The sequence below is a fragment of the Podarcis filfolensis genome, assembly GCF_964270895.1.
Source record: "Podarcis filfolensis genome assembly, chromosome: 16".
Taxonomy (NCBI): Eukaryota; Metazoa; Chordata; class Lepidosauria; order Squamata; family Lacertidae; genus Podarcis; species Podarcis filfolensis.
The window spans coordinates 17,465,182-17,485,533 of NC_139620.1; the positions used below are offsets into that span (position 1 = coordinate 17,465,182).

The window sequence follows — 20,352 nt, forward strand, 5'->3', positions numbered from 1 at the left end:
AACTGTAGCTTCTTGTCCCACATAGAGATTTCTCAGGAGACAGATGAGGTGATCAGGCACTCCCATTTCTTTAAGAACTTGCCATAGTTTGCTGTGGTTGACACAGTCAAAGGCTTTTGCATAGTCATTGAAGCAGAAGTAGATGTCTTTCTGGAACTCTCTAGCTTTCTCCATAATCCAGCGCATGTTTGCAATTTGGTCTTTGGTTCCTCTGCCTCTTCTAAATCCAGCTTGCACTTCTGGGAGTTCTCGGTCCACATACTGCTTGAGCCTTCCTTGTAGAATTTTAAGCATAACCTTACTAGCGTGTGAAATGAGTGCAATTGTGCAGTAGTTGGAGCATTCTTTGGCACTGCCCTTCTTTGGGATTGGGATGTAGACTGATCTTCTCCAATCCTCTGGCCACTTCTGAGTTTTCCAAACTTGCTGGCGTATTGAGTGTAGCACCTTAACAGCATCATCTTTTAAAATTTTAAATAGTTCAGCTGGAATACCATCACTTCCACTGGCCTTGTTATTTCTTTCTAAGGCTCATTTGACTTCACTCTCCAGGATGTCTGGCTCAGGGTCAGCAACCACACTACCTGGGGTGTACGAGCCATCCATATCTTTCTGGTATAATTCCTCTGTGTATTCTTGCCACCTCAAAAATAAAAGTGCCCATTTCTGAAGCAGGTGGCTTTCAGAAAAGTCAAGAACGTCCTGCTGATTTCTACTTCTGGTGGCTGGTGGGAGGGACCCTCCCTGCCCCTGGCAGAAGAGGGAGATTTCTTTGGAAATGTCTTACAGTGTGAGAACACCTAATCCTTCCTATTCAATGATGTCCCTCTCCTCATCAAGAAAAAGAGTGAGGAGAGTTACACAGTCCTCAGCTGTGCCGTGCTTGACCAGCTGTCCACAGAGAAAACTGAAAAGCTGGATGCTGCCTCTTTTTATAAAGAAATGAAATAAAGAAATGAAAAGTGGAATTGCATGTGCAGCAATCAAATCTGTGCAAGAGCAGGATTGGCTCCCATTGTGTGCATGGACAGTGCCAACCTCTGTGCTCACCACACTGTCCTGACAGGGGCAGTGATACTGCTGTTGGCAGGATGTTAACGCTGACATTGATGTGCCATCCCTGATAATGTGTGCTCTCTGAATTACGAGGGATGAAAGACGCCAAAGTATTTTGTGTGGGAGGGCAAGCACCACAAAAATGAAGATGTGTTGCAAGAGCAGTCAGTGTCTCTTGTAAGGAAGGATGCTTGTCGTGACCTGCTTGGCCTTCAGAGGCTATGGAAATCACATGCACCTCTTCCCTCTGGAGGAGGGGTTGGGGAAATGTGGGACACACCTCCACATATACTCCACCCTGTGTGAAAAACAACCACAGCAACCAGGAATGCAAGATAGCCTGCAATCTCTTAACAGATTACGAAATTGCTTTTTTTTCCTTCTCAATTGAAAGCAATGTGGGTTGGCCGAGGATGTTCTCTTGCACATGCTGTAGAGTGTTCTTCTATAAAAGCCACTTGGCATCAGTCAAAGGGAAGGTGCCTACCTCTGTGCTTCTGAGCTGAAGGGAAATGGCATTTGGTGGAACTCTGTGGATGCTGATATTATATATGATCATTTTCATTCACTCCTTGCTGTTTGCACGGGGAGTTTATTATCATTTTACAAGGACCCACATTCCTCCAGGAATCACCCACGGCAGAAAATTACATATTTTTTCTTTTGCATTCGGATATTTCCTTGAACTGGTAAGTTTGTTCTACATATATCACAATCAAGGCATTGGGGTGATACTCCCCCCCCATTAAAAAAGACTGCAGTGTTTGGGATTTTTTAGTTTAGAGAAAAGGCAAGCTGCAGGTGACATGATAGCAGTCTATAGAATTTGTGCATGTCATGGAGAAAGTGGATAGAGAAAAATGTTTCTCCCTGTCTCATGACACTAGAACTAAATGTTGGAAGATTCAGGAAAGATATAAGAAATGACTTCTTCACAACGGACATATTCAAACTATGGAAGTCTCTTTCACAGGGGGCAGTGATGGCTGCCAAATTCACAAAGGAGAAGGCTATAGATGGCTGCTAGCCAGCATGGCTATGCTCTGCCTCTACAGCTCAAGGCAGCAAAGCTTCTGTACACCAGATAGGGGAAGGGGAGAGGGCTCCTGTGCTCAGATCCTGCTGGAAGGTTTCCCACAGGCACTGTGAGAATAATCTGCTGGACTAGATGGGCCATTGGCCGGGACCAATAGGCTCTTTTTACATTCTTATGGGGGGAGGCGCTTCATGCCAGCCCAAACTCCAAGAGGTGAGTGGTGAATGAAAGGATATACAGTGGTACCTTGCTTTGCATACATATTGGTTTGCATACATTTTGGATTACAAACAAGTCAAACCTGGAAGTGCATGTCCCGGTTTGCAACCTTTTTTTGGATTACAATCCATTTTTTTAGATTATGAAAAAAAAGTTTGGGGAGGCCCCTGTGGCGAAAGCGCGCCTTGGGTTACAACCCAAGGGACCGATTCGGATGGTCTTGCTTTTGCAAAGTTTTTTGCAGTTAAAGTCGCTCAGATTCAGAGGGAGGTAGACTCCACCGTGGGAACAGGGCCAGGGCGGGAGAGTGCTAGAGTTCTGTCTAGTCCTGTTACATGGGATCAATTCCAATCTGTTACCTCCGAGGATGCGGACAGGCTGCTTGGACAAGTGAAACCGACCACCTGTCTCCTGGATCCTTGCCCATCCTGGCAGATAAAAGCGAGCCGGGAAGGGGTGGGCGATGGGCTCTGCGGGGTAGTGAATGCTTCCCTCTGTGAGGGAGCCTTCCCAGACCCGCTGAAAGAGGCGGTCATTAAACCGCTTCTTAAAAAAACATCTTTAGACCCAGCCAATTTAGCCAATTATCGCCCAGTCTCAAATTTACCATTCTTGGGGAAGGTGATTGAGCGGGTGGTTGCGAAACAACTCCAAGCACGCCTGCAGGATGCAGACCATTTCGATCCCTTCCAATCGGGATTCAGGCCTCACCATGGGACTGAAACTGCCTTGGTCGCGCTGGCTGATGATCTCCGGCGGGCTAGGGACAAAGGTGAGAGCTGTTTCCTAGTTCTGCTGGATCTATCAGTGGCCTTTGACACCATCGACCATAACATCCTTCTGGACCGTCTAGACGGGCTGGGAGCTGGGGGCACTGTTATACGGTGGTTCCGCTCCTTTCCCCGGGCCATGTCCAGAAAGTGGTGGTGGGGGATGAGTGTTCAGACCCCTGGGCTCTCACTTGTGGGGTGCCTCAGGGTTCCGTCCTCTCCCCCATGCTTTTTAATATCTATATGAAGCCGCTGGGAGAGATCATCAGGGGGTTTGGGCTGGGTGTTCATCAGTATGCAGATGACACCCAGCTCTACCTCTCCTTTAAATCAGAACCAGTGAAGGCGGTGAAGGTCCTGTGTGAGTGCCTGGAGGCGGTTGGAGGATGGATGGCGGCTAACAGATTGAGGTTGAATCCTGACAAGACAGAAGTGCTGTTTTTGGGGGACAGGGGGCGGGCGGGTGTGGGGGATTCCCTGGTCCTTAATGGGGTAACTGTGCCCCTGAAGGACCAGGTGCGCAGTCTGGGAGTCATTTTGGACTCACAGCTGTCCATGGAGGCACAGGTTAATTCTGTGTCCAGGGCAGCTGTCTACCAGCTCCACCTGGTACGCAGGCTAAGACCACACCTGCCCGCGGACTGTCTTGCCAGAGTGGTGCATGCTCTGGTTATCTCCCGCTTGGACTACTGCAACGCGCTCTACGTGGGGCTACCTTTGAAGGTGACCTGGAAACTGCAGTTAATCCAAAATGCGGCAGCTAGACTGGTGACTGGGAGTGGCCGCCGGGACCACATAACACCAGTTCTGAGAGATCTGCATTGGCTCCCAGTACGTTTCCGAGCACAATTCAAAGTGGTGGTGCTGACCTTTAAAGCCCTAAACGGCCTCGGTCCTGTATACCTGAAGGAGCATCTCCACCCCCATTGTTCAGTCCGGACACTGAGATCCAGCGCCGAGGGCCTTCTGGCAGTTCCCTCATTACGAGAAGTAAGGTTACAGGGAACCAGGCAGAGGGCCTTCTCGGTAGTGGCACCTGCCCTGTGGAACGCCCTCCCAGCAGATGTCAAAGCAATAAACAGCTATTTTACTTTTAAAAGACAACTGAAGGCAGCCCTGTTTAGGGAAGTTTTTAATGTCTGATGCTGTACTGTTTTTAATATTCAGTTGGTGCTAAACGAAATCTAAAGAGAAAACAAGATATCACCCACACTCAACATCATACACTTCACAGAAAAGGACCGTTTTCCTACATTATTATTATTATTATTATTATTATTATTATTATTATTATTATTTTAACCTGGTTTGGTTTACAAACGGATCTCCGGAATGGATTATAAAGCTGTAAAGCAAGGTACCACTGTACAATGTAGTTGCCCCACATATGAGAGGTTCGTTCCACAGGAAGTGCATATATGCAAAATATGATTTTTATATGCAAAGCTATCTAAGGCTGATCATAAATGCTGAATGTTTTGGTTTAAACAGGGAGCGTTTCTGGAAAAACTGGGCATTTGCCATAGATATGTCATCTGCAGGGCTGCGTACGATGCCATGCCAACAAGGAAGGACTTAAACTTGATCAGAAAGGACCTGGTTTTTGATGGGGTGCCAGTGAGGGTGTACTGGCCCAAGACACCAGCTGCTGGGAACAGGAGAGGAATCATCTATCTTCATGGAGGCGCTGGACTCCTTGGAAGCATCCGTAAGTTCTTTGAAAGAGTCTCAAAATGGTTCACTATATTGTTTGAGGAGAATTTGGGCTGGCACATTAGTATAAAAGTCCTGAAATGTTTGCTATGGAGGGCTTCGGGTGGTTTCTACTGCCCCCGTAGGTAGTTTAAGTTTAATGCAAGATGGAACCATGAGGCAAGAAAACGGGTCTGAGGCCCCCTGTTATAAAGCCGTCCAGTTCTGTAGTAATTCTGTGAATGGCCCTGAAATTCTGTGAACCGCCCTGAGACCTCCGGGTGTAGGGTGTAGATAAATTCAATAAATAAGTAGAAATATATAAATTAAAATTAAAATTCCTAGTGTCACAGTCAATGAAAATAATAATAATAATAATAATAATAATAATAATAATAATAATTTATTATTTGTACCCCGCCCATCTGGCTGCATTTCCCCAGCCACTCTGGGCGGCTTCCATAAAAACCAAAAATACACTAAAATATCACACATTAAAAACTTCCCTGAACAGGGCTGCCTTAAGATGTCTTCTGAATGTCAGGTAGTTGTTTATCGCTTTGACATCTGATGGGAGGGCGTTCCACAGGGCGGGTGCCACTACCGAGAAGGCCCTCTGCCTGGTTCCCTGTAGCTTTGCTTCTCGAAATGAGGGAACCGCCAGAAGGCCCTCGGTGCTGGACCTCAGCGTCCAGGCAGAACGATGGGGGTGGAGACGCTCCTTCAGGTATACTGGGCTGAAAAATCCTAAAAATGTCAAAGAAGGTGTTTCTGCTTCATGTACCAAGGGACTTCTATGAAAGGGCTTTAAGAGGTGATCAGAAATAACTGGAAAGAAGCCAAGAAATGTGGGTGGAAGTTTGTTTTTGTTTTTTACCCACTGACACTGCTTGATCTCTGTTACAGATCAGGAGAGGGTAAAACCACAGAATGGTTTTTAGCTAGTGATGCCCCATTTAAAAAGAGTTCAGTGCAACTGAGTTTTTCCCAGAGGAACTTCATTAAAAGTTGTTGTTTTCTACAGTCAAGTGGCATACAGTATACAATTTATGACATAAAAATAAATAAATAAGCTCATCTAAATTAGCTATATCTCTTGATTTCAACAGATTTACTTTTAGGAGGACTAACCCTGTCTCAACTCACAATGATTTCAGTGTGAATGAGCAGGGGAAATTGTAATGGAGGGCTTGTGGGGCTTGTGTTTTCTTCCAGGAGCCTGTGAAAACGTCTGCTGTTCCATTGTCCACGAAAGTGATTCAGTGGTTGTGAATGTCGGGTAAGTAGTTTCACACTCTTGGTATCCGAAACAATGCGTAATACCTCTCAGCTACCAACCTTTCCTGTGCCCAGAGGAATGATGCTGCTGCTGCTGCTGGATAATAATAATAATAATAATAATAATAATAATAATAATAACAATAATTCTTTTTATGATGCCGATCTGACTGGGTTGCCCCAGCCACTCTGCGTGGCACCCAATGAAAAAAATAGTAAAACACAATACACCAAACACTAAAAGCTTCCCTGGACAGGGCTGTCTTCAGATGTCTTTTAAAAATCACATAGATGTTTAACTCCTTGAAATCTGCTGGGGGGGGCATTCCACAGGACGGGTGCAACTACCAAAAAGGCCCTCTGCCTGGTTCCCTGTTACCTCACCTTTCACAATGAGGGAACCACAAGAAGACCCTCGGAGCTGGGTTGGACGATGGGGATGGAAATGCTCCTTCAGGTATACAGGGTCATAGCTGTTAAGGGCTTTAAAGGTTAGCACCAACATTTTGAATTGTGCTCGGAAACCTACTGGAATCTGCGGTAAGAATTCACTTCAACACCACCTTGTTCGTTACCCAGGTGAGAAACCACCTTTTAAATCACAGAAAACTATTTTCAGGTCCAGCATATTGGTTAGGCACCTGGTGTTTTTATTTATCTATTGCAATAGGACAGAGCTCAATTCAATGTGCCCGTTAAGAAGGTCTGTCCGAGGCACATCAGATCGAAAGCTTATATAGTAACACAGCACACAAAGAGTCATAAAACTTCCCCTTTACATGCGTCAAGAAAGGTCATAGGTCATTGGATAGAAAACAAGTAAGGCGTCTTCCTGCTATCAACTCCCCCCCCCCATAACTTGGGACCTGTGCTCTTTAGGTGCACAGTTTCCCCATTCAGTTTCCCGCACACCTCCCCCCACCTCCGTTCACCAGAAACAGTTGTTGTTTAGTCGTTTAGTCGTGTCCGACTCTTCGTGACCCCATGGACCAGAGCACTCCAGGCACTTCTGTCTTCCACTGCCTCCCGCAGTTTGGTCAAACTCACGCTGGTAGCTTCGAGAACACTATCCAACCATCTCGTCCTCTGTCGTCCCCTTCTCCTTGTGCCCTCCATCTTTCCCAACATCAGGGTCTTTTCCAGGGAGTCTTCTCTTCTCATGAGGTGGCCAAAGTATTGGAGCCTCAGCTTCACGATCTGTCCTTCCAGTGAGCACTCAGGGCTGATTTCCTTAAGAATGGATTGGTTTGATCTTCTTGCAGTTCATGGGACTCTCAAGAGTCTCCTCCAGCACCATAATTCAAAAGCATCAATTCTTCGGCGATCAGCCTTCTTTATGGTCCAGCTCTCACTTCCATACATCACTACTGGGAAAACCATAGCTTTTACTATACGGACCTTTGTTGGCAAGGTGATGTCTCTACATTTTAAGATGCTGTCTAGGTTTGTCATCGCCTTTCTCCCAAGTAGCAGGCGTCTCTTAATTTCGTGGCTGCTGTCGCCATCTGCAGTGATAATGGAGCCCAGAAAGTAAAATCTCTCACTGCCTCCATTTCTTCTCCTTCTATTTGCCAGGAGGTGATGGGACCAGTGGCCATGATCTTCGTTTTTTTGATGTTGAGCTTCAGACCATATTTTGCGCTCTCCTCTTTCACCCTCAATAAAAGGTTCTTTAATTCCTCCTCACTTTCTCCCATCAAGGTTGTGTCATCTGCATATCTGAGGTTGTTGATATTTCTTCCGGCAATCTTAATTCCGGCTAGGGATTCATCCAGCCCAGCCTTTTGCATGATGAATTCTGCATATAAGTTAAATAAGCAGGGAGACCATATACAGCCTTGTCGTACTCCTTTCCCAATTTTGAACCAATCAGTTGTTCCATATCCAGTTCTAACTGTAGCTTCTTGTCCCACATAGAGATTTCTCAGGAGACAGATGAGGTGATCAGGCACTCCCATTCCTTTAAGAACTTGCCATAGTTTGCTGTGGTTGACATAGTCAAAGCCTTTGCATAGTCAATGAAGCAGAAGTAGATGTCTTTCTGGAACTCTCTAGCTTTCTCCATAATCCAGCGCATGTTTGCAATTTGGTCTCTGGTTCCTTTTGCATTCGGATATTTCCTTGAACTGGTAAGTTTGTTCTACATATATCACAATCAAGGCATTGGGGTGATACTCCCCCCCCATTAAAAAAGACTGCAGTGTTTGGGATTTTTTAGTTTAGAGAAAAGGCAAGCTGCAGGTGACATGATAGTAGTCTATAAAATTTGTGCATGTCATGGAGAAAGTGGATAGAGAAAAATGTTTCTCCCTGTCTCATGACACTAAAACTAAATGTTGGAAGATTCAGGAAAGATATAAGACGCCACTTCCACTGGCCTTGTTATTTGCAGTGCTTTCTAAGGCTCATTTGACTTCACTCTCCAGGATGTCTGGCTCAAGGTCAGCAACCACACTACCTGGGGCGTACGAGACATCCATATCTTTCTGGTATAATTCCTCTGTGTATTCTTGCCACCTCTTCTTGATGTCTTCTGCTTCTGTTAGGTCCTTACCACTTTTGTCCTTTATTATGGTAATCTTTGAACGAAATGTTCCTTTCATATCTCCAATTTTCTTGAACAGATCTCTGGTTCTTCCCATCCTGTTGTTTTCCTCTATTTCTTTGCATTGCTCGTTTAAGAAGGCCTTCTTGTCTCTCCTTGCTATTATTTGGAAATCTGCATTCAATTTCCTGTATCTTTCTCTATCTCCCTTGCATTTTGCTTGCCTTCTCTCCCCCGCTATTTGTAAGGCCTCATTGGACAGCCACTTTGCTTTCTTGCATTTACTTTTCATTGGGATGGTTTTCGTTGCTGCCTCCTGTATAATGTTGCGAGCCTCCATCCATAGTTCTTCAGGCACTCTGTCCACCAAATCTAAATCCTTAAACCTGTTCCTCACTTCCACTGTGTATTCATAAGGAATTTGATTTAGATTGTATCTTACCGGCCCAGTGGTTTTTCCTACTTTCTTCAGTTTAAGCTTGAATTTTGCTATAAGAAGCTGATGATCTGAGCCACAGTCAGCTCCAGGTCTTGTTTTTGCTGACTGTATAGAGCTTCTCCATCTTTGGCTGCAGAGAATAATCAATCTGATTTCGATACTGCCCATCTGGTGATGTCCATGTGTAGAGTCGTCTCTTGTGTTGCTGGAAAAGCGTGTTTGTGATGACCAGCTTGTTCTCTCGACAGAACTCTATTAGCCTTTGCCCTGCTTCGTTTTGCTCTCCAAGGCCAAACTTGCCAGTTGTTCCTTTTATCTCTTGATTCCCTACTTTAGCATTCCAATCCCCTATAATGAGAAGAACATCCTTCTTTGGTGTCACTTCTATAAGGTGTTGTAAGTCTTCATAGAATTGGTCAATTTCAGTTTCTTCAGCACCAGTAGTTGGTGCATAAACTTGGATTACTGTGATGTTAAAAGGTCTGCCTTGGATTCGTATCGAGATCATTCTATCATTTTTGAGATTGCATCCCAGTACAGCTTTCGCCACTCTTTTGTTGACTATGAGGGCCACTCCATTTCTTTTGCGGGTTTCTTGCCCACAGTAGTAGATATGATGGTCATCCGAACTGAATTCGCCCATTCCTGTCCATTTTAGTTCACTGATGCCCAGGATGTCAATATTTATTCTTGTTGATTCTTGAGGTTGTTGATATTTCTTCCGGCAATCTTAATTCCGGCTAGGGATTCATCCATACCATACTTCAAAGTAGGCCCCCTCTGATCCAATGCACCATTGACAACAGCTTCCCTCGTCACAGCAGCTTGGACGTGTGAAATGTTGGAAAATCCGTGCCCTTTCAGAACAGATTTAAGTTTTGGAAAAAGAAAAACATCAACTGGGGCTAGATCGGGAGAATATGGAGGGTGGGACAACCCAGTAATGATTTCATGCGGAATACGCAATTCTTCCGCCATCATTCAGATGGACAAATGCCGATCCCGCATCAGTAATTCACAAACTCTGTTGACATTTGCCGCCATTCTGCTCATCGATGGTCTTCCAGACCGAGGGTCATCTTCAGTGGTTTGCCGCCCTTCATGAAAACGCTTAAACCACACAGTGTCTTTCGAGTTACAGCTTCATCTCCGTAGACAATTATGAGTATTTCATGGGTTTCCAATCCCAATTGTATGATTGAATATTTCTCACTGTCCCATTTTTGTGACCATTCACCAAACTTTCCAGCCACACCTTGTATATACAACTTGGATCTCTAATTTTTATATCAGATCCAATATATTTATTTTAAGACTGGTGTCATAAAGCAGGACCTGAGCAGAAGAGCTTTCTCCCCAGCTGCAATTTCCAGCAGCTGGTATTCAGAAGCATTACTGCCTCTGATAGTGGTGGCAGCACACCATCCTTGTGACTAGTACCCATTGGTATGAGTGATTGCTAGGAGTCTTGCTAACTTGATCAGGAGAGCTGCAGTGGAGCCTGCTAATGGACAAGGGAAAGCAAAAAGGAAGCTGCTGGAGGGTGGAGAAAGGTGTGTTGCAATGAAACAGCCTATTTGTCCAAAGGGAAGATTTGCATTTGCTTTCCATTTTTGTCTCAGGTCCCACCCACAGCTGCCATGTGGCCCCCACAAGGTTGCACAGAAACGAATGTGGCCCTAGGGGTGAAAAAGATTCCCAGCACTTGCAATACGTAATGCAGGAAAACGGTCCTTTTCTGTGAAGTGTATGATGTTGAGTGTGGGTGATATCTTGTTTTCTCTTTAGATTTCGTTTAGCACCTGAGCATCCCTATCCAGTCCCTGTGCTGGACTGTTTAACTGCTACAATACACTTTCTGAAGAATGCAAAGGAATACGGAGTGGACCCCAACTGCATTGCCATTGCTGGGGAGAGTAGCGGAGGCACATTTGCAACAGCTATTTGTCAAGAACTGGTGACCAGAGAGGACCTCCCAAGACTGCGAGCTCAGGTCCTCATCAACCCATTCCTACAACCAGGGGAATTTGATTTGCCATCCTATCAGCAAAACCAATCAGTTCCTCCATTGTTCAGGAAACGAATTATCAAATTTGGTTTGACATATCTCACTGGGAAGACAATGAATGTAGATGGAGTTCTGAAAGGCGCCCATGTCCCTCCTGATTTGAGAGAGAAATACCAAAAATGGATAAGTGCTGATTACATTCCAGAAGAATTTAAAGCTAGGGGCTATGTTCCTGTAGAACCTGCTCCATTTTCAAAAGAACTTTATGAACAAGTTAAAAGAGGTACTGAGACAATGTTTGCCCCCCTTCTAGCGGAGGATGACATAATCCGCCAGCTCCCAGAGACTTTCGTTCTAACTTGTGAGTATGATGTTCTCCGGGACGATGGGCTGTTGTACAAGAAGCGGTTATTGGACAACGGTGTGCCAGTGACACATCATCATCTTCCAGATGGATTCCATTCAACAATTTGCTATTTGGGTTGGGGGCCACTTGAATTTCCGAGCTCAAAGAAATGCTTGCAGCATGTGGTACAGTTCTTGAAAGGTTTATATAGATGAATACCTTCTTTGTCTTCCAATGGCAGCCTTCCCTTTCTGTGGGGGGACAATCCCCCTTTCCTAGTGTCCCAATCCTAAAGTAAGAAGAAAAGGTCAGATCCAAAATTCTATCCAGTCAGATTTATTAAAATCACCATGACATCTGTAAGTACCTAAGCAAAGCCCTGCTGGATTGGCCCACTTCATCCAGCATCCTGTTCTCACAGTGACCAAATTGTGCAAACGTACCTATAGCCTCCTCCATGAATTGGCCTGATCCTCTTTTAAAGCCATCCAACTGGGTCACCAAGTTAGCTCATTCCATTGACTAACTGTTGCTTCAAAATATTTGAAAGATTTAGCAATAACAGAGGAGCTCCTCTGCAATAAACTAGACCGATCTAAGCCCTTGTGAATGATATGAACTCATTTAATTACACCAACATTAGACAGGATTATAGCGAAACTGAAGGGTGGGAATATATTTACCCTTCAAAATTAGGGCCATGATACCTGAAGTATCTTTCTATATGTACCTCTTCCGACCAGATATGTACACCTGAAAGCAGACTGGGATCTACGAAAGAGGGTGAGGGACTGATGAGATATGGTTCTGCTGCACAGCCCCAAGCTATGTCCCCACAGCTATTGTCAGCCCTAACCAAAGTTTCCAGAACATTTTGAAGGTCACCTTCATGTGGAACCCATTGCAGTAAATGGGAGGTCACTAGTGCTGATCTTGACAGGAAGATAATGCCACAGGCCAGCATGGGGAGATGATAGGTAAGGAGGAATAGGACGCACACTTCCGGTCCACTGCAAAGGGAAATGGTGGTGAGCTCTGTGTTGTCCTATTAAGGAAGGACACGGTCCAGGCTGCCAGGGCTTTGAGGGTGAGCACCAGGGCTAGGCGCCCCCTGAAAAATCCCCACGGAAGCGTGGGGACTTCAGGGGTCCAGCGGAGCATTGGTAACTCGTCGTAATCCGCCCCCCCCGGCTGCTGGCGCTGCGTCAGGGAAGAAAGAGGCTTGAGTTCGCTCCTGCAGCCAAAGCCACACACCGCCACTGTAAGCAGTGGATTTTCCAATTAAGAGGTACCGTATTTTTCGCTCTATAAGATGCACCAGACCACAAGACACACCTAGTTTTTGGAGGAGGAAAACAAGAAAAAAAATATTCTGAATCTCAGAAGCCAGAACAGCAAGAGGGATTGCTGGGCAGTGAAAGCAGCAATCCCTCTTGCTTTTCTGGCTTCTGGGATAGCTGCACAGCCTGCATTCACTCCATAAGATGCACACACATTCCCCCTTACTTTTTAGGAGGGAAAAAGTGAGTCTTATAGAGCAAAAAATACGGTACAAACCAAATAAAGCTTTTAGAGAAGAAATTAGGTTTAAATTGACTGATTTGGTAAAAAGGAAGTCAAAAAGGAAGTCAGCTTCCGATTTCTGCAGGCAAGCTCTGCAAGGTGACTTTTTGTGAATGGGAGCAGAGAGTAATGGCAGCTAATGGAGACTTTGTAGTATTCTGACTTTTGAGGGGCTCTCTTTCGATTAGACACATATTAGTTCCAGTTGTGTCAAGTTGTCCTTTGGATACTCGTGGGATACAATTTGACAGCTGGACAGAGTTTGACAGATTGATACTTTGGCAGAGTAGAAAGCAAAAAGACTTGTTTAAAAGAGTTGTGGAAATACAAGCTTTAATTTTAAGCCCTGGAACTTGGTGGTACAAAACCGAGGCTAAGCAGCAGAACTCTATTATATTGGGGAAGAAATTCCCCAAGAAGGAAAGAGAACCTGGAATAGCTGGAGTTATATTCAGTACCTACTGTAGACCAGGGGAATTTATGCAATACTACCTGCCAACAATTTTGGATATTCTTGGACACATATCTCTCAAACCTTAAAATTGGAAGACTTGGATTACAATATATTGGAGAACAATACATTTGGATTTATATTTTGGATTACAATTATAAATTTGGATAACCTCTTATTTGCCGCCACCTCTTTGAAAAGGAAAAGAACTACTGAAGAGAAGTACACAACTCTATATTAATAGTTTCTGTTGGTTTTTGTTTAATTCTAGGCTTTGATCTGGGTAAGAAATGTCCTATTTGATATAGGGTATGTAATTTTGAACATAGAAAGATTTGGCTGGGGTGCAAGGGGTCTGAGAGCAACAACAGTCATTTTCTGTTTTTTATGGGTTTATTGGACTTTTTTAAAAATTTCTTTTTATTAATTTTCATTAACCAAACAAAAACAAACAAGAACAAAAAAACAGAACAAAAAAAAACCAGACAAGCAAAAACAACACTAAATACTAACATAATGATAATTGACTTCCCTCCATCTCGATTTTGGACTATATAACATAATAATTCCTTTCTGTAGTTTTCATTTTACAACATCTACACATCGCAAGAATTATGTTAAGCCTACTGTGGTTTTTAGGTCTCTTGAATCTGCTTCAATGTATGTTATAGAATTTGGTTCTATATATTCAAATAGTTAAATTGGCAATCTTTAATGGTTGGGATATTTGGGGTCTTCCAGTTTTGTGCTATCAGGATCCTGGCAGCTACAGTTGCATATTGGAATATTGTCTGATCTTCTTTCTTGATCTTGATTGAGGTTGAATCCTGACAAGACAGAAGTACTGTTTTTGGGGGACAGGAGGCAGGCAGGTGTGGAGGATTCCCTGGTCCTGAATGGGGTAACTGTGCCCCTGAAGGACCAGGTGCGCAGCCTGGGAGTCATTTTGGACTCACAGCTGTCCATGGAGGCACAGGTCAAATCTGTGTCCTGGGCAGCTGTTTACCAGCTCCATCTGGTACGTAGGCTGAGACCCTATCTGCCTGCGGACTGTCTCGCCAGAGTGGTGCATGCTCTGGTTATCTCCCGCTTGGACTACTGCAATGCACTCTGCGTGGGGCTACCTTTGAAGGTGACTCGGAAACTACAACTAATCCAGAATGCGGCAGCTAGACTGGTGACTGGGGGCGGCCGCCGAGACCATATAACACCGGTCTTGAAAGACCTACATTGGCTCCCAGTACGTTTCCGAGCACAATTCAAAGTGTTGGTGCTGACCTTTAAAGCCCTAAACAGCCTCGGTCCAGTATACCTGAAGGAGCGTCTCCACCCCCATCATTCTGCCCGGACGCTGAGGTCCAGCGCCGAGGGCCTTCTGGCGGTTCCCTCATTGCGAGAAGCAAAGCTACAGGGAACCAGGCAGAGGGCCTTCTCGGTAGTGACGCCCGCCCTGTGGAACGCCCTTCCAGCAGATGTCAAAGCGATAAACAACTACCTGACATTCAGAAGACATCTTAAGGCAGCCCTGTTCAGGGAAGTTTTTAATGTGTGATAGTTTACTGTATTTTTGGTTTCTATGGAAGCCGCCCAGAGTGGCTGGGGAGGCCCAGCCAGATGGGCGGGGTATAAATAATAAATTATTATTATTATTATTATTATTATTATTATTATTATTATTATCTCTTCTCCAATCATTCCCAAAAGGAAGACTTTGGGTTTTTTTAGCAAAAGTGTATTTAAGTATTTTTTTTCAGTTCATTATATATAAGTTCCCAAAATTTTTTAAATCTGGAAATGTAAGATCAAGGAGGGAAATTTCTACCATATGTGGTGGACGTGCGAAGAAATAAAAAAAAATTGGTTTATTGGACTTTTTACTCTCTCCCATCTTTTTGTTGTTTTTTTCATTGTATGGCAGGGACTGGTAGGGAGGGGGAAAACATTTAAAGGGTAAAGGAAAACTTTATGGTTTAGCCTGGGAGTGGTAAAATACTTTCACTTTTGGGCAGAACCAAGAAACGCAGGTGTGACCTTGAACAGATCATAATATCCCAGGCTCAAATCTTCCATTCTTGGGCAAGGTGATTGAGTGAGTGGTTGCCAAAAAACTCCAAGCATGCCTGCAGGATGCGGACCATTTGAATCCCTTCCAGTCGGGATTCAGGCCTCATCATGGGACTGAAACTGCCTTGGTCGCACTGGTCGATGATCTCCGGCGGGCTAGGGACAAAGGTGAGAGCTGTTTCCTGGTTCTGCTGGATCTCTCAGCAGCTTTTGACACCATCAACTGCCAAGACCATATAGCACCAGTCTTGAAAGACCTACATTGGCTCCCAGTACGTTTCTGAGCACAACTCAAAGTGTTGCTGCTGACCTTTAAAGCCCTAAATGGCCTCGGTCCAGTATACCTGAAGGAGCGTCTCCACCTCCATCATTCTGCCCGGACACTGAGGTCTAGTACAGAGGGCCTTCTGGCGGTTCCCTCACTGCGAGAAGCCAAGTTACAGGGAACCAGACAGAGGGCCTTCTCGGTAGTGGCACCTGCCCTGTGGAACGCCCTCCCACCAGATGTCAAAGATTCAAACCGTTAAAATTCCAACTTAATATTTTAAGATCGGCCGTCGTCAGAGTCACTTACAATATCTGTTTTTCCACCTGATGCTCCTTCCAGTGAAAGCCACTCCAAAGCAGCTGCTTGTTCTGCTAGTGGGTTGTCCTGTCCAGCGTTTAGGTCTCTTCTGTGTTTTTCAAAAAATTCTTTGGCCTGGTATTCTGTTGTCAGCCTATATATCTTTTTCATAAATGTAAACAAGATCCCCTCTGGGTATTCCCATTTATATTTAATGTCTACTCTTCTCAACGCTGTCTCTTCCTGTACACTTGCACGTCTCCTATCAATAGCAGATTTCCTTGTGACGGCTCCTGTGTCTTGTTTACCAGCCATTTCTAGGCCAGAAAGTTTTCCCATAACTGAATGCTTTTATTTTGAACTGTATATTGTGATTGAAATCTTCCAACCTTTAAGCTTAAAATATATACGTCCAGAATGTCCAAAGCCCAAAATTTATAAAACCCAAAATGTAAATCCAAGTGAACTATATATTGTAATCCAAATCTTCCAACCGTTAGGCTTAAAATACGTACATCCAGAATGTCCAAAGATATTAAAGTTATTTCTTGGCAGGTAGTATTGCATAGATCCCCTGGTCTTCAATAAGCACTAAATATTACCGTATTTTTTGCTCTATAAGACTCAGTTTTTCCCTCCTAAAAAGTAAGGGAAAATGTGTGTGCGTCTTATGGAGTGAATGCAGGCTGCGCAGCTATCCCAGAAGCCAGAACAGCAAAAGGGATCGCTGCTTTCGCTGCGCAGCGATCCCTCTTGTTCTAGCTTCTGAGATTCAGAATATTTTTTTTCTTGTTTTCCTCCTCCAAAAACTAGGTGCGTCTTATGGTCTGGTGCGTCTTATAGAGCAAAAAATACGGTAATTCCAAAACTATTCCAGATTCTCCTTCCTTCCTGGGGAATTTCTCCCCTAGTGTGATGGAGAGTTCTCCTGCTTAGCTTTGGCTTTGTGCCACTAAGTTCCAGGGTTTAAAATTGGGGCTTGTATTTCCACAACACTTTTATCCAAGTCTTTTTACTCTGCTCTGCCAAAGTATCAGCTTGTCAAATTCGGTACAAATCCGCGCAGAAATGTCAGCCGGGGGGGGGGGGCGGCTCAGGAGGGCAAGTTCACATGCTCCGCTGGACCGCTAGGATCCCCACTCCTCTGTGGGGAGTTTTTTTTGGGGGGGCGCCTAGCTGTGCCAAGCTTGACCAGCTGTCGACAGAGAAAACTGAAAACCTGGATGCTGCCTCTTTTTATAAATAAATGAAATAATAAATGAAAAGTGGAGTTGTTAGGGGCCTATCCAGTCCCTGTGCTGGACTGTTTAACTGCTGCAATACACTTTCTGAAGAATGCAAAGGAATACGAAGTGGACCCCAACTGCATTGCCATTGCTGGGGACAGTAGTGGAGGCACATATGCTGCAGCTATTTGTCAAGAACTGGTGACCAGAGAGGACCTCCCAAGACTGCGAGCTCAGGTCCTGATCTAACCATTCCTACAAGCAGTGGACTTTGATTTGCCATCCTATCAGCAAAACCAATCAGTTCGTCTCTTGTTCAGGAAACGAGTTGTTAAATTTGGTTTGACATATATCACTGGGAAGGAGATAAATGTGGACGGAGTGATAAAAGGCGCTCATCTCCCTCCTAATTTGCGGGAGAAATACCGAAAATGGATCAGTGCTGATAACATTCCAGAAGAATTTAAGGCTAGGGGCTATGTCCTTAAAGCTCCTGCCCCATTTTCAGAAGAACTTTATGAACAACATAAAAGAGGTCTTGAGGCAATGTTTTCACTCTTTGTTTACTGGTGTAAACAAAGTCTCACCTGGACTTCCCAACCTATCTTTCCTTGACATCCTAACCCAGTCACTTTAGTTTGCTGCAACTCCTAAAGCTTTCCAATCCTTCCTTCCTCTCTCTTTCACTCTTTCTTTACTGGTGTTTACTGTTTTCATGTGTTTACTGGTCTTCATGTTTATCTCTACTTGTAAATTTATATTTATACTGCTTCTATTTAAATACTCTTGTAGTTCCCACTCGCTTAATACTGTTTATCTCTTTGTATTTCTTATTTTGGCTGTCATCATGACTAATTCTACATATTCTGTTAGTTTAAGCAACCACTGGTCTTTGGTTGGGATTTTCCTCTCCTTCCATATTTTAGCGGATAGTACCCTTGCTCCTGCTGTTGCATAAAGGAAGAAGTTTTTTAACTTTATCTGGAATCTCCTGTCCTATTATAGCTAACAGGAATGCTTCTGGCTTCTTGGGGAAGGAACATTTAAGCATATTCTTCAGTTTTTCATAAATTATTCCCCAGTATTATTATTTTTGCAAGTTTTGGTTGTTTTTTCTAATTGCATAACAAGATGAGAATTTTATCATGTTATTCCACAATTTTTCCCATGCTGATAATTCTATACTGTATCCAAAATAAGACACCCAATGAATCATTGCCTTCTTCACCAACTTGTCTTTGGTCTCCCATTCCAAGAAGATCCCAAATTCTGATTCTTCTCCTGAAAATCCTTTCTCTTCGTCTTTCCTGAATAGCTCATTTATTCAAAAGTACTGAAACCAATCTGTCACAAATTCTTTAGTTTCTTCTCCCTTTTTCAGTCTTATCAAATCACCTTGGAATTCCAGAAGAGGCATTTGCATGGGGTTAAGGCAGAGTGAGGGCCCCCCCAGACTATCCCTGTGCCTTTAACCTCTCAGCTGACTTCTCCATCTCTTCCTGGATTAGTCTGCTTCATCTGAGGTTACAGCCTGTTTTCCTTTTCCTCCTCCTATTTCTCTCTTGGAGCCTGTTATGTACTGAGTTGAATAGGATCCAAACTGCAGCAGTCTGACTGGTCCTAGAACAATAGGATCCAAAAGGCAGCAGTCTGATTGGTCCAAGAACAATAGGATTCAGAATGCAGCAGTCTGATTGGTCCTAGAACAATGCAGCAGTATGATTGGTTGGCAGGAACCACCCAATCATGCTCCAGATAGAAGTGAATCCACAACCTGATTGGCTTACAGTAGAATTCCGAAATTAGCCAATCATGTGCAGCCCATTGTGTAAATAATGTATATAAAGCAGATACTTTGAGGGGACTTTCATTCATTCCTCCTCACCACTATGAGCTGAATAAAGAGCATGAAATCACTTTGCGACTCTGAGTATATTTCAGAGCCAAAGATGAGGGAGCACCTTCAAACTATCCCAAGACAACAAAAGAGCCGACAGGGCTGCCTTTTTCTTCTCAAGTCTAGTTTGTAAGACTAGAACTTGATACCTTTTCCTTCCAAGTATTTCCTACAATAACCAGCTTTACTGTTTTCTTACGTACAAGCATCTGTCGGTGTGTGATTGCGACAGGTAAAGTCTGCTCTCTAAAGTCTGTTCACAAGATCTATGCTGTTTACTGACCCAAGAGCTTCAGAAGGTAAAGGGGGTCATTAAAAGCAAGCCCTATTTCAACAAATTATTGGCCCATTTATCCCAATAGTGTGGGAGAAAGGAGATCTACCTTGTAGCTAACTAGAGTGAATGATTTCAGCATGAAAGTAAATATTTTTTCATTCCCTTCTGCGCAGAAACATCCACTCTGAGGAAAATAATCTAAAGCTAGAGAAAGGAGCCTCTGAGCTTAGTGCAAAGGACTGTGTGGAGCAGGGGTAGGCAACCTAAGGCCCGGGGGCCGGATGCAGCCCAATCGCCTTGTCAGTCTGGCCCGCAGATGGTCCAGGAATCAGTGTGTTTTTACATGAGTTGGATGTGTCTATTTATTTAAAATGCATCTCTGGGTTATTTGTGGGACACAGGAATTACTTCATTCCCCCCCCCCAAAAAAAAAAATATAGTCCGGCCCACCACATGGTCTGAGGGACAGTGGACTGGCCCACGGCTTAAAAGGGTTGCTGACCCCTGGTGTGGAGTGTCCTGTGAGAGTATTAAGGCAGGAGTTAGTTGGAGGGCTGAGTTTGAGCCAGGAGAAGTAGAAGCTGTGAGGTAACAGTCTACTGAAGTCTCATTCCAGTCAGGAGGGGAGAGATCTTCTAGAAAGAGAAGACTCCCAAACCATTTAAGAGGGGTGTTCTGATCCCCTGTGTCTGTTGTCCATTTGGAGTACCTCAGGAATGGGATGGTCAAAAGGTTGGGGAACTGACAGAAACAACCACCTTGTTTGAAAACCAATGTATTAAGCTGTGACAACAACTGTGTTAAGAAACTGAAGTAACTGAAAATAAGCTGAGCATTTACCATCTAGTCTATAAACCTGTAACATCGAACTGACAATAAGCAACTGAAGTTTAACAGAAGCTGGTGGGAGGTTTTGTTTA

The 20,352-nt window shown here is 44.2% G+C and overlaps 1 protein-coding gene, 1 long non-coding RNA gene and 1 pseudogene across 3 annotated transcripts in view; all 3 read left to right on the plus strand.

Moving 5' to 3' along the window:
* Window positions 1-541: 541 nt before the first annotated feature.
* On the plus strand, window positions 542-11,605 carry LOC310751199 (arylacetamide deacetylase-like 4). The gene is made up of 4 exons (XM_083590389.1): window positions 542-1,745; window positions 4,573-4,789; window positions 5,989-6,052; window positions 10,824-11,605. Exons 1-4 carry the CDS (start codon window positions 1,569-1,571, stop codon window positions 11,602-11,604), a joined length of 1,239 nt encoding a protein of 412 aa, XP_083446515.1. The 5' UTR covers window positions 542-1,568; the 3' UTR covers window position 11,605.
* Window positions 11,606-15,314: 3,709 nt separating this feature from the next.
* LOC310750935 (arylacetamide deacetylase-like 3) lies at window positions 15,315-18,354 on the plus strand (annotated as a pseudogene). Its single transcript has 2 exons — window positions 15,315-15,327; window positions 17,299-18,354. The product of its transcript is annotated as an arylacetamide deacetylase-like 3 (transcript).
* An 850-nt stretch (window positions 18,355-19,204) lies between these two features.
* Window positions 19,205-20,352, plus strand: part of LOC310751508 — a 126,403-nt gene continuing 125,255 nt past the window's right edge. The window contains exon 1 of the long non-coding RNA XR_014542575.1: window positions 19,205-19,925. This is a non-coding gene — a long non-coding RNA (uncharacterized lncRNA). The remainder of the gene's footprint in view (window positions 19,926-20,352) is intronic.